Source organism: Emys orbicularis, chromosome 2 (assembly GCF_028017835.1).
Source record: "Emys orbicularis isolate rEmyOrb1 chromosome 2, rEmyOrb1.hap1, whole genome shotgun sequence".
Lineage (NCBI taxonomy): Eukaryota > Metazoa > Chordata > Testudines > Emydidae > Emys > Emys orbicularis.
Genome location: NC_088684.1, coordinates 129,418,359 through 129,430,766, shown reverse-complemented (window position 1 = coordinate 129,430,766; position 12,408 = coordinate 129,418,359). Strand labels below are relative to the sequence as shown.

At 43.9% G+C, this 12,408-nt stretch overlaps 1 protein-coding gene across 2 annotated transcripts; it reads left to right on the top strand.

The window, feature by feature from the left end:
• Positions 1–899: 899 nt before the first annotated feature.
• Positions 900–12,001, top strand: AP3M2 (adaptor related protein complex 3 subunit mu 2). 2 transcript variants are annotated; one of them, XM_065399068.1, is made up of 8 exons: positions 900–1,189; positions 6,341–6,512; positions 7,037–7,174; positions 7,790–7,875; positions 8,773–8,906; positions 9,799–10,006; positions 11,258–11,402; positions 11,895–12,001. In XM_065399068.1, the coding sequence occupies exons 1-8, from the start codon at positions 917–919 to the stop codon at positions 11,993–11,995; spliced, it is 1,257 nt and encodes a 418-aa protein (XP_065255140.1). In that variant the 5' UTR covers positions 900–916; the 3' UTR covers positions 11,996–12,001. The 2 variants fall into 2 exon arrangements, with proteins under 2 accessions (XP_065255140.1, XP_065255139.1); XM_065399067.1 differs by having other exon boundaries at positions 917–1,189; positions 6,341–6,350.
• The last annotated feature ends 407 nt before the right edge of the window (positions 12,002–12,408 follow it).

The window sequence follows — 12,408 nt, the reverse complement described above, 5'->3', positions numbered from 1 at the left end:
GCCCCTCCCTGCGGGCACAGCGCCCCCCCCCCCCCGGCTGTCACAGCAGTAACGCCACAGACCCACCCTGCGGGCACAGCCCCCTTAGCCGTGTGGCCCCCACTCAGGGCTACCTGTAGCTTAGCTGCAGTGAGTGATGGTACCACATAAGGCAGGAGGGAGCTCCTGGAGGGTATTATGACTTTAAAAAAAAAAAAAACACCATGGCCCCAGACAGCTACCCCCTGTGACTTGGTATTGGCCAAACAGGAGGAGGCTACACAGGGAATGCACTGGCTCCTACAGAATCTCTACATCCAGGACCACAACGTGTTTTACAGTGTCGGGGTGGTGTCATTATCGCTGTCTTAAAGCTGGGGAAATGGAGGTATAGAAGGAAAGTGACTTTCTCAGTATCACCCAACAAGTCAGTGGCACAATTAGGCCAATTCTCTGGTATGAAGTTTTGTTGGTTAGGGGTGTGAAAAAAATACACATGGCCAGCATAGCTATGCTGGCAAAACTCCAATATCGATGCAGATATGCCAATAGAACAGTGCTCCTGTCAGCATAGTTAACATCATTCAAGGAGGTGGTGGGGTTATGCTGACAGAAAAATTCCTGGTAGCATATGTGGCATATACATTAGGGGGTTCTGCCGGTATAGTTATCCTGGCAAAACATTTGTAGTGTAGATAAGACCTCAGCAGCAGAATCTAGGTCTCCTGACTTCTTTAGACACAAGACTATACTCCCTCCACACAGTCTAATTACAAAATTCAAGCGTGTGCATGTTGTTACTTTCTGTAAAATTAAATAGCGTCGAAGATCAACTCTTGAATGGGCCATTTTGTTTTCTAGGATCAAACTACTGCAGAACAGGGTCCTGTTGGGTAGGCAAAGTGTTTCCAGCACTTGTACTCCCTTGGGTTCAACCATGATTCACAGCCTCTTCCTGATTAACTCCTCAGGGGATATTTTTCTGGAGAAGCACTGGAAAAGTGTTGTCAGCCGCTCTGTTTGTGACTACTTTTTTGAAGCACAGGAGAGGGCTACAGAGGCAGAAAATGTACCTCCTGTGATCCCCACTCCTCATCACTACCTCCTGAATGTTTATCGTCATAAGATTTTTTTTGTGGCAGTGATTCAGACAGAAGTGCCGCCCCTCTTTGTCATTGAATTCTTACATCGGGTTGTGGACACTTTCCAGGTGAGAAAAGCAGGACATTATGTTTCTTATTTATCTATCACTCGTGCATTCACTGTCTTATAATAGTAAAGATCACCTTGCAGCAATACTATGTTGTTCATTAGGAACTGCCACAGTGAGCTTTTTCGCAGCAGTGCCCTTTCTCTGCATGGCATGCTTTGCTTGGCTGGTGTAGACCAACAAAAGTGGATTTATAAATTAGGTCTCTTGTTTAATGTGCTCAACTACAATTCCTTGAATTCACATACACAATTTAACACAACAGATCATTTTTTTTCAGCAAGAACTCAGACAAAGGTAAAGCTCTTTCAGTGCAATTGCACCCCACTTCATGCTCTTGCCAAGTCAAAAGTCTGTAAAAAGAGATGGGTTTCACACAATGGCTGAAAAATCAACAAGCTTGAGCTCTTTCAAATCCAAAGTCTGCCTCTGAGAACATCCTGTCACCTGACATGTAAAACTGGGGACTGTTAGCTCAAATACACTAGCTGATATTAACTTTGGAGATTCACAGCAGAGCATGGATGATGCTTCACTTAGTCAACACCCAGCCATTTAGTGATTATACAGTAAATCAAAGTGAACAACTTGAACTGTACCTGCAAACAAATAGACATTTGAGATCATATAAAACAAATTTCCATTAATTTAACAAAATAACCCTAACATGATAATTTACAACTTTGGGGTTTGCAGGGTCTTCTGCAGGGTGGGAAAGGGTATTAGATAGTGCTGAGAGTTAACTCAATAGCCTTTCACCTTTGCAGATCTGGGTCTTAAATCCTGCCTTGGATCATAAAGGAGCTGACTTTGTCAGTTTCTTTGTAACTGAATATTTTTTTCTTTTTCACCAGGACATTCTATTTTATTGATTATAGTGGCAGTGAAGTAATGAGTGTGGAGGACTGAAACTCACAAAAGTTCTGAAAGATTATGATATTATGCTTATAATTAATTAAAAAAAAAAAAAAGCCAAAGGGAGGAAAAAAAAGGAACTCTCTTAAGTTACCAGTAATTTGTTTCCTCTTTTGTCTGTGTCCCATCATTGTCACTTTGCTCATGAGAAGACCAGGACTGGATCAGCAGCGAGGTGATTCCCAGTCAAGATGCAGCTGCACTCATAACTAGAAAAACAGGACATCAGGATCAACTTATATTTGCAAGGGTTATGGCATTGTGTGGGCTGTTACCTTACCGTATGTTTATCCCAAAGTGGAGTTGCTTCCTGTGGGATTTTTTTTAATCTAATTTTGTTCTAATTGAACTTTTCTCCCTCAGAAGGAATTTGGGCAACTAACTGTATTTCTTTCAGATAATGGAGTGTTATCTTTGGATTTGGTTTCTCTGAGTTTCCTGTAGTGAATTTAAAGTACAAATCTTGTTTCACAGAAAGATGAGTCACATTAGAGTTGCCCCAGAGCGTTGTTAATATTCAGAGTACAGTGGTAGTGGGATCCTCGGGCAATCTAGGGAAGGAAGGCAGACATCATGTTCTGCCTGCAAAGCTCTGAATCCTGTGATCAGGATTTGAGATGTCCCATGACCAGAGTTGCAGCAGAAGAGAGAAAATAGGAGCCTTTAGTAAAACTTCTTTATCATGTGTGCTTTGCTTCTGAGCACTATAGTCAGACACATGAATTCAGACGTGGGAGGTGTGAGTGGGGAATGGGATCAGAAATTAGGTAGATTCAGGGATCAGACTGGTAGGTGGAGCATGAAACTTGATGGTACTCTTCCAAGCCTTTCCCAGAGGAGATGTTGATAAATTGGAGAGGGCTTGGAGAAGAGCCACAAGAAAGACAAGATAAGAAAAGATGCCTTATAATTAGGGTGACCAGATATCCCGGTTTTATAGGGACAGTCCCGTTTTTTGGGACTTTTTCTTATATAGGCGCCTATTATCCCCCACCCCCTGTCCCGTTTTTTCACAGTTGCTATCTGGTCACCCTACTTATAATAATGATAGACTCAGAGAGCTCAGTCTACTTAGGTTAACAAAGAAAAGGTTACAGATGACTTGATTACAGTTTTTAAGTATTTTCATGGGGAACAAATATTTGGTAATGGGCTCTTCAATCTATCGGAGAACGGTACAACATAATCCAATGGCTGGAAATTGAAGCTAGACAAATTCAGACTGGAAATAAGGTGTACATTTTTAACAGTGTAATTCACCATTGGAACAATTTACCGAGGGTCGTGGTGGATTCTCCCTCACTGACAACTTTTAAATCAAGATTAGATGTTTATCTAAAAGATCTGCTCTGGGAATTATTTTTGGGAAGTTCTGTGGCCTATGTTGAGCAGGAGGTCAGACTACATGATCGTGGCTGTCCCTTCTGCCCGTGGAGTCTGAGTCTGGAGCTATTCGCAATAGATTGTGCAGGTTGTTCAGAATATGATTGCTCATGCTTATTGGGCTTGTGCTGGGCTCCCCCTCAGATGGAGAATGCACCCATGGGTTCTTCTAGGTTCTTCATGTTTGGCTTCCCATTCATGAGGCTCATGTGCCCCAGGAGGCTGCTTGAGCTTGGCTCTCTTCTGGGAGCTCTGCTAGATTCTTTGGACTTGGCTCCTTCTTGGTTGTGGGGGCTGGAGAGAAGTGGCAGTGTTGTTCAAGCTCACTCACAGCAGTGCCAAAATGAGCTGTCACTCTCAGTACATTATTCAGATGGTCATTCTATGATTCTCCCCCCCACCCTTCTTCCTTACAGGCTTTGATGAGCAGTAAAATAGTTAATATTTCAAGTATCAAAGTTATCATTGGCTGTCTGAGTTAGTCAGATGAATGAGGCAGTTCACACCTCTCCACAGCCTGCAGCAGCACCTTCCAGCCCAGGTTGACAGACTTCATAGAATATCAGGGTTGGAAGGGACCTCAGGAGGTCATCTAGTCCAACCCCCTGCTCAAAGCAGGACCTAATCCCCAACTAAATCATCCCAGCCAGGGCTTTGTCAAGCCTGACCTTAAAAACCTCTAAGGAAGGAGATTCCACCACCTCCCTAGGTAACCCATTGCACTGGACTTGTACTGCCTACTAAAAATAGCTGTGCTGACAGCACTTTGAAATTGAGGCTGGGCTCTGAAGACCACTACCCTCCCTAAGCTTCAGAGCCCAACCTCCAGCCTGAGCTACAATGTCTACAACATCTATTTTTAGCACAGTAGTGCAAGCCCATGTCTGACAACCTGGGTTGGGAGGCTTGCTGCCACAGGTTGTGTAAGTATATTCAGAGCTGTTGCACTAGTTACTCAGGTTGCATTCTCAAGACTGTCTCAACAACCATAGTAGCTAGACACTGACTTTTTTTTTTTTAAGTGAAAACTTAGAATCTGGAGAATGAGAAAAGAACAAGAAAGAGGTGCAGGTGCACTTCACTGCATACTAACTGTATAAGAGCCCTGGATAGACACACACATACCACCAGGGCAAATATATTGTTACAATATTTTAACATTTTGTAGTACCTTTCATTACAAAGGATCCCAGAGTGCTTCACAAACTTCATAGATGATAATACTTAGCATGTGCATCATCCTTTTGTGTTTAAAGCGTTGCCAGTGTATAGATAAAATAAATAGGGGTTAAGCCATTATACATGCTCATGCATACTGACATGCAACCATCTCTTGGATGGCACATGGTAGCTGCTTAACATCACACAGGTACTATGTGACAGTTGAGGATAGGAAAAAGAAGAATCATCTCTTCAGTTGATATTTGTGGGTGGGGTAGAATTAGGTAGGCAGGATGTAGTTACATCAGAATTTTGGCAAAATAGCATAGTAACGCTCTTGCTTTTATGAAAAATGCATTGGCTTTCTAATAAGCATGCATGGTCAGGAGCTTGGTTTTACTGAAAGATGACTTCTTAAGCCACACACAGCCCCTAGCATCAAGCTGTGGCATTGATTTAATGCTCAATCAAAGGGAACTGCTGAATCACCAACACTACTTCCTTCTTGGAGATCTCCCATCCCAGTTGCTAAACTGGTAAGATTTGATGGGCTCACAGCCTGATTTGTTATGCTCTGACCAGAAATTGTAATACTGTTAAATACATGTGGGGGGGTGGGAAGTGAGAAACAGTGAAGGAAGCATAGCCAAGCTGTACCAACTGTCATTGAGAGTCCGAGTGACTGAAGCAGCTGCTGGGCTGGGGCTCTTCTATTATTCATGCTACAGGTTTCTCTTTTTACCCACTTCTCAAGATTGCATGCTTGGTTTCTGCCCTTCAGAAGGAGAGAATTGCTTCTCAGGCTCTTCAACAGATTGTGGAATACCAGACTTTTGCTCTCAGGACCTAGTGTTAGCAGACCATTCAAGTTACCTTGGGCTTTGTTGGCAGTATATAAGAATCGGAAAGGGCATTGGGGAGAAAAGACCAAGAGCAATGTGGGAGGGAGGCACTTTAGAAATGTCAGTTGGTGAATGCATTTCCCTGTAAAACAAGACCAGGTAGAAAGGAACAGCATCAAAATCAGCTTGCTGTAGTTTTCCAGCTCTCCCCTAGCCTTCCCCCATACAAGAGATAGACGTTGTATAAATAACTTACAACTTTCTTTAAAAACTGAAGTGACTTACACCAGTATAATAATACTCTGTGTTTTGCAATGTGAGTAACAAAACTAAGTGGAATAGCTGTGTGTCAAGAGGGGATTGTTCCCCTCAAGCAGCGGGATTATAGAGTCCTGGAGGTGAAGATTCGGATGTGTGAGAAAAGCAGCATAGCTAAGGCCTGGTCTGCACTAAAAAGTTAGGTCAACCTAGCTATGTCGCTCAAGTGTGTGAAAAATCCACATCCCTGAGTGACGTAATTAATCCGACTTGACTCCCGGTATAGACAGTGCTAGGTCAACGAAATAATTCTTCCATCGACCTAGCTACCGCCTCTGGGGAAGGTGAATTACCTACAGTGATGGGAGAACCCCTCCTGTTGGTGTAGGTAGTGTCTACACTGAAGAGTAAAGTGGCACAACTGCAGTGGCGCAGCTGTGCTGCTGTAGCATTTCAAGTGTAGACAAGCTCTAATACTTGGCTCTAATTATCAGACCCATTGGTCTCTCACTTTTAGCAGCATTAAAAATCACAATTGTTCTTGTGAATATGCTTAGTGGGGAAGGTGGGTAATTGTGTCTGTTTCACACAGGATTATTTTGGTGTCTGCTCGGAAGTAGTAATCAAGGACAATGTGGTGGTGGTTTATGAGGTGCTGGAGGAGATGCTGGACAATGGATTCCCATTGGCTACTGAGTCCAATATCCTGAAGGAGCTGATAAAACCCCCCACCATATTGCGAACTGTTGTCAACACCATTACAGGTACAGGGGAGTGCGGAGTGGGAAAGGGGTTGAGTCATTGTGATGATCCTTCTGCTGAAGTGATTCCAAATGCTGTGGAGGGAGGAGGAGAAGTTGATATTCTGACCATATCCTCCTAACCTCCAGTGTATCTGTTGCTGTAAGGGAGCCCATGTTAGCATATTGGCATTGGGGTAGTCCAGTTTCCAGCATTAGACATAGGATCTCCTTTATCTAAAAAGTCATCTGCCCACAATGGATTGTCCTGCACTCTAGTCGGATCCATGAAATTACTTTATGGCCAGGGTTGGTTTCCTAAGTGGACTGTTCCTCCTCCTCTCATATGAGGGGTTAGTGGGACGGGTGGCAGGAGAGGTAATGCTTGGTGAATTCATACTATGAGTCATTGGAGAGTGACTGTGCTCTTATTTAATGAGATTGAGGACTTCAGGAACAAATCAATATTCTATATGGGTGAGGTCAGGGGCTTCTTCTGGGGCTTTGCTAGCTGCTTGTGTTCACCCTGATCTCCTTAACCCTTCCAGGAAGCACCAATGTAGGTGACCAGCTCCCTACTGGACAACTATCAGTGGTGCCATGGCGACGGACCGGTGTGAAATACACCAATAATGAGGCATATTTTGATGTAATTGAGGAGATAGATGCAATCATTGACAAATCAGGTATGAGCGTTCCTTCCATTTAAGGCTGAGATATCCTGCTCTGGGAGTGCCTAGAGGGAGAGGATGTGTATTTTTCTTAGAGGAGGGAGGAGTGTTGGAAACTGTTCTCATTCTGACCTCTTGACAGCTTAGATGTGCTGTTTAGTCTTAAGTTTCTGTAAAGTGTCAGTAGATTCAAGCTGTAAGGCCTGAATAGGGTTTGTCTTGGGCACTGAGTAGTCTTGTCATCTTCCTCTGCTCCCTTATGAAACCTTTATTACCAACTCTACATCTGAAAATAGAAGGTGAGAGGAAATCTTTGTTCTTGAAATTACTTCCTTAATCTTAGTGCATTTCCCATAGGTTCACTGGAGGTGAAGGCTGTCACTGTCAGCTGTAAAGTAGGTGAGAGCCCATATTAGCAGTTCTCATTACTCTGGTATCGTCTCTAGATGACATTAGGAATAGGTAGGCTAGTGTACTGAGCAAGCTAGAGGCTCCAGAATTTTATGTAGGGTTTGGTTTTTACTCTGGTTGTTCGCTCTGTGTTGCAGTCTTCCCCACTTGTCCAGGATGAATTTCAATCAGGTCCACAGTTGCCTTCCATAACCTGTTTTGTTTTACTTCCTATTATAGGTTCCACAATTACAGCTGAAATCCAAGGGGTGATTGATGCTTGTGTTAAATTGACTGGAATGCCAGACCTCACCCTCTCTTTCATGGTAAAGTTCAAGAAAAGGGGTGATAGGTCCTCTTGATACTGTATAGAGGAAGTGCAGGATTCTTTAATCAAATAGCCTTCACTGGGCTCCTAGGTGCCTCTAGCTAGGACAGATTCCAGGAATACCAAGTAGAGAAGGGAAGAAGGAATGCATATGATGAAAAATCTCTATAAACATCTACAATTTTGAGTGTGGGGGGGTGTTGTTTGTTAGAAGTCGCCTACAGCAGTGTGTAGGCTCACTAAGCTCCAAGATGTAGCACTGCCTAAGGCAGCTTTCTCCCGGGGCTCATCTGTAATGAGTTCACATCAGGGTAGTTATTTGACATGACTAAGTAGATAGGCTCCTTATATGCTAGGATAGAATTACCACCACCATAGGTACACCTGTAACACAAATATTAAACAGCTTAACACTGCTACAGAACAGAATGGGAGACACAGTTGCCAACTTTCATGTGGTAAATAAACACCCTGATTTTCACAATAAGCCAAAAATCGAGCTAATCCCATTTCAAAACAAGCCAGTCCCTAAGAACCCCAACACTCTGTGTCACTAGATCCTCCCGGTGTGCAGTCTGGTACTATGGTGGGCCCGCTGTGCACCCCTGACTCTCTCCCCCTGCTTGCCGGGAACCGATCAAAAAAAAAAAAAAAAAAAACAAGCAACAAGCCAAACAAGCTACAAGCAACTCACAAGCCAGTTAAGCCAAAAGCAAGTCCAAATTCTGCGTTTTTTTTCACGGGTTTGGCATGTCTGATGGGAGAATGTATTGTGTGCCACGTGGCAGATGTTTGAGGTGGGACACGGGAAAGGAACAAGAGGAAAGAGCATAGACAGATTCCTTTTCATAAATTTTGTTGGTTTCTTGGACTTCTTGACTCAGTCTTATTTCAGAACCCCCGGTTACTGGATGATGTCAGCTTCCATCCATGTGTCCGTTTCAAGCGCTGGGAATCAGAGCGGATCCTCTCTTTCATCCCACCAGATGGAAATTTCCGATTGCTCTCCTATCATGTCAGCGCTCAGAAGTAAGTAGGGAATTTAGAACTGAGGATTTAAAAATCTGGACTTTTGTCCCTTCCTGCCCATTGCTAAATAGAGTCTCTAGAGAAGGATCACTTGCTTCCTTTGCTGAGTGAGGAGCTGGGAAAACTAGTGCTATTTTTTAATTTAAACTCTTTACTCTTTGAGGCAATAATCTTGCAATTTCAGTTCTGCAAGCCAACTCTGTCACGTTCCAGTGGCAGGTGTGTAATCTACGCTTGGGACAAAGTAGGCAGTAGTGTCTGCCGTCTATTTTAATTCATTACACTGACAAGGCTCCTTAAAATAAAGTAAAATTATAGCATAATCCAATGATGTTGGTGTCTGTTTTAATGGAACTGGTAGTTTTTATTCCAGCAGTTTGGGTTTCACCATGAAAAGATGCACGTCTTGGCTCTAGACGCTGAAGCCATTTATTAGACTTGGTTGAGCAAAGTGCATCTTGAAACCTGCACTATATAGAAAAGAGCAGAAATGATGTCAGGCTGCAAACACACTTACATAGTCCAAGGCAGTGCTGCTGCCTTTGCTTAGAGCAACTTGCCAACATGGTCCCATTTTGCAAGAAAAACCAGCATCCTTCACCCCCGAAGCATGTTCCAAACAATAATTAATCTTTGACACACCAGCAATGTGAGGAAGTGGGAAACTGAGGTACAGAAAGATTGTGATCTACCAAAGGATATGGTTAACAGAGCTGAGATGGCATCCTGACTTCCTGGTCTGGGCTTTAGCTATGATACAACACTAATTTTCTTCCTCCTTATGCAGAAGGAATGTCTTGTAGTGTTGGCTATGCAGGGCCTGGGTGATGATTGTGGAATAGAAAGTGGTGAGGGGTAGGTTACAATAGCAGTGACTTGTCCTTTGTTTCAGCTTGGTGGCAATTCCTGTCTATGTTAAACACAACATCAGTTTCCGTGACAGCAGCTCATTGGGACGCTTTGAGATCACTGTGGGACCCAAGCAGACTATGGGAAAGACTGTAGAGGGGGTGATGGTCACCAGCCAGATGCCAAAAGGGGTCTTGAACATGAGCCTCACCCCCTCACAGGGAATGCACACCTTTGATCCAGTTACAAAGGTGAGTGAAAAGGATGCAGTGGGATTTTCTTGTAGCCTGATGTACATGGGCCACTCCCTTGGTAAGAACATAACTTAAGACCAAAAGTCCATCTAGCCCAGTATCCTGTCTTCCGACAGTGGCCAAACTGCATACACTGCTTTCTCTGGGTTTTGGCCTAAGATCTGGAGGAGAGCTCCTTGTCTCAAGAAATGTCTCCATTTGTTTGGCCCTGAGCATCACTCCCAGCAGAGCCTTCCCTACCTGGAGAGAGCCCCCAGCCCTGTACTGAGAGGAATTCTTATATAGTGGGCCAAAACAAGTCACTTCTGCTCATTGTGATGCAGACTGATCAGCTCAGGCCCCTGAGCAAAAGCCAACCCCCTCTGAATTGGGATGGACAATACCATGGAAGTGGAGATGGGGATTATCTCCTGCAGTAAAACACCTGATTTTTGGTCACTCACTCCTGGGTGGTAATGGGAACAGAGTTACAAGGATTGTAATGCTCAACAAGAAGGATTTTAATTTCCTTGCCATAAGGTCTTATTAAAGGAGATATACCTATTTTTATTAGTTTGTTTCTTTTGGGTCCATTTGCCCAGATTCCTTTACAGGGAACATTTGATGCCCCAACTGGGTGAAAGTGAGGTGGAGTCTCACTGGCAGTACCAATCCTGGCCACTGGGGGGCACACGCCTTTAATCAGACCCACAGTTTCACCATGCAGCATTAAATCCTCTTCATGGCTTGAATGCAAAGAACCAAATACTGGGATGGGCTGAAAGCATCATTACTCAAAACCATCAATGGGATGGTCCTTTACAGCAGTGGCTCTCAACCAGTGGTATGTGTACCCTGGGGGTAAGCAGAGGTCTTCTAGGGGGTACATCAGTTCATCTACAGGCTACATAAAAAGCACTAGCAAAGTCCGTACAAACTAGAATTTCATAGAGACAATGACTTGTTCATATTGCTCTATATACCATACACTGAAATGTAAGTACAATATTTATATTCCAATTGATTTATAATTGTATGGTAAAAATGAGAAAGAAAGCAATTTTTCAGTAATAGTATGCTGTGACACTTTTGTATTTTTATGTCTGATTTTGTGAGCAAGTAGTTTTTAAGTGAGATGAAACTTGGGGGTATGCAAAACAAGTCAGACTCCCGAAATGGGTACAGTAGTCTGGAACGGTTGAGCCACTGCGTTACAGGGCATCATCATAACATCCATCTATCTCAATACCTTCTTTCTGTCCTTTGAAGTTGCTCTCATGGGATGTAGGGAAAATAAACCCCCAGAAGCTGCCGAGTCTGAAGGGGACTATGAGCCTTCAAGCTGGCACATCCAAACCTGATGAGAATCCCACCATCAACCTTCAGTTTAAAATTCAGCAGCTGGCTATCTCTGGTAAGTGGCTGTCAGCCTGGAGCCTGCACAGTCCTATTCTACTTCATGCACTGGGTGAGCATATGTCTGACATACAGAATGTGCTTCTGGATGCATATGGGGCCATGTGAGTGTCATAACTGGGTTTTTGATCTGAAATAGTCTCTGTAGTTGGAGTACACACTGGTGTATGCTTGGGGGATTGTTCATACAGTCTCTCCTGACTGCTGTGTGGAACAGCCTGTCTGTGCCCCCCTTAATTCCTCTCCCTCTCTAGAGCTCTGTAAAGCATTTTAGGGAAGTGTACAGCGTGTGTGAACAATGTTGTTAACAAAGTTGAGGCAGGTGGTGACCAGCAGCCTATGTCCCTTTGCCTTCCTTCTGTTTTCCAGTATTGCCTGCATGTTGTTTCTAGCTTTTGTGCTCTCTAAAGGCCTCTCCCCATCATCTGTGGCAGTATTGCAGCTCTCCTCCAACCCCCAAAGTTTCACTGTCTTTTCAATTTTTTTTTAGGGCTGAAGGTGAATCGCCTGGACATGTATGGGGAGAAGTACAAACCGTTCAAGGGCATTAAATACATGACCAAGGCTGGCAAGTTCCAAGTCCGAACTTAGAGAGCCTAAGAGTGAGGCAAGAACCACAAGCACTTTCTTATTTCCTATGTACCCAGTTGTTGGATCTAGCCTCTGCCCGCTATCAACCCCTTGGGGCTGCTCCCTTGCCTTTTTCTAGTTCCTCCAGGGATGCCAGTACCTAGCGGATTGGGAATGGCATATACAGGGAAGAGCAGGACTGACCTGAAACCATCTCCGCTTTAGCTGAGTCTTAAGTTCTCAGGTGGGGTCAAAAGAAAATAGGAGAAATGTTCCAGTCTCTCGGGGCTGCGGGTTCAGATATGTCAACTCAGTTCTTACCATCTTCAACCTGCTTGGCAAAGGACACTCTGGAGGCCTATTCCCCTTGTGAGCCCCCTACCAGGCATTGCTAGGTTGGCTAGCATTTCTATGCAGATCGAACAAGGTTCAGT

What these genes read in the sequence shown, in the direction of transcription:
- AP3M2 (XM_065399068.1), top strand. Translation starts at nt 917, where the DNA reads ATGATTCACAGCCTCTTCCTGATTAACTCCTCAGGGGATATTTTTCTG. An exon ending in TGCAATCATTGACAAATCAG is followed by an intron (nt 7,175 to 7,789) that starts GTATGAGCGTTC and finishes TTCCTATTATAG; the next exon opens with GTTCCACAATTACAGCTGAA. An exon ending in TCAGCAGCTGGCTATCTCTG is followed by an intron (nt 11,403 to 11,894) that starts GTAAGTGGCTGT and finishes ATTTTTTTTTAG; the next exon opens with GGCTGAAGGTGAATCGCCTG.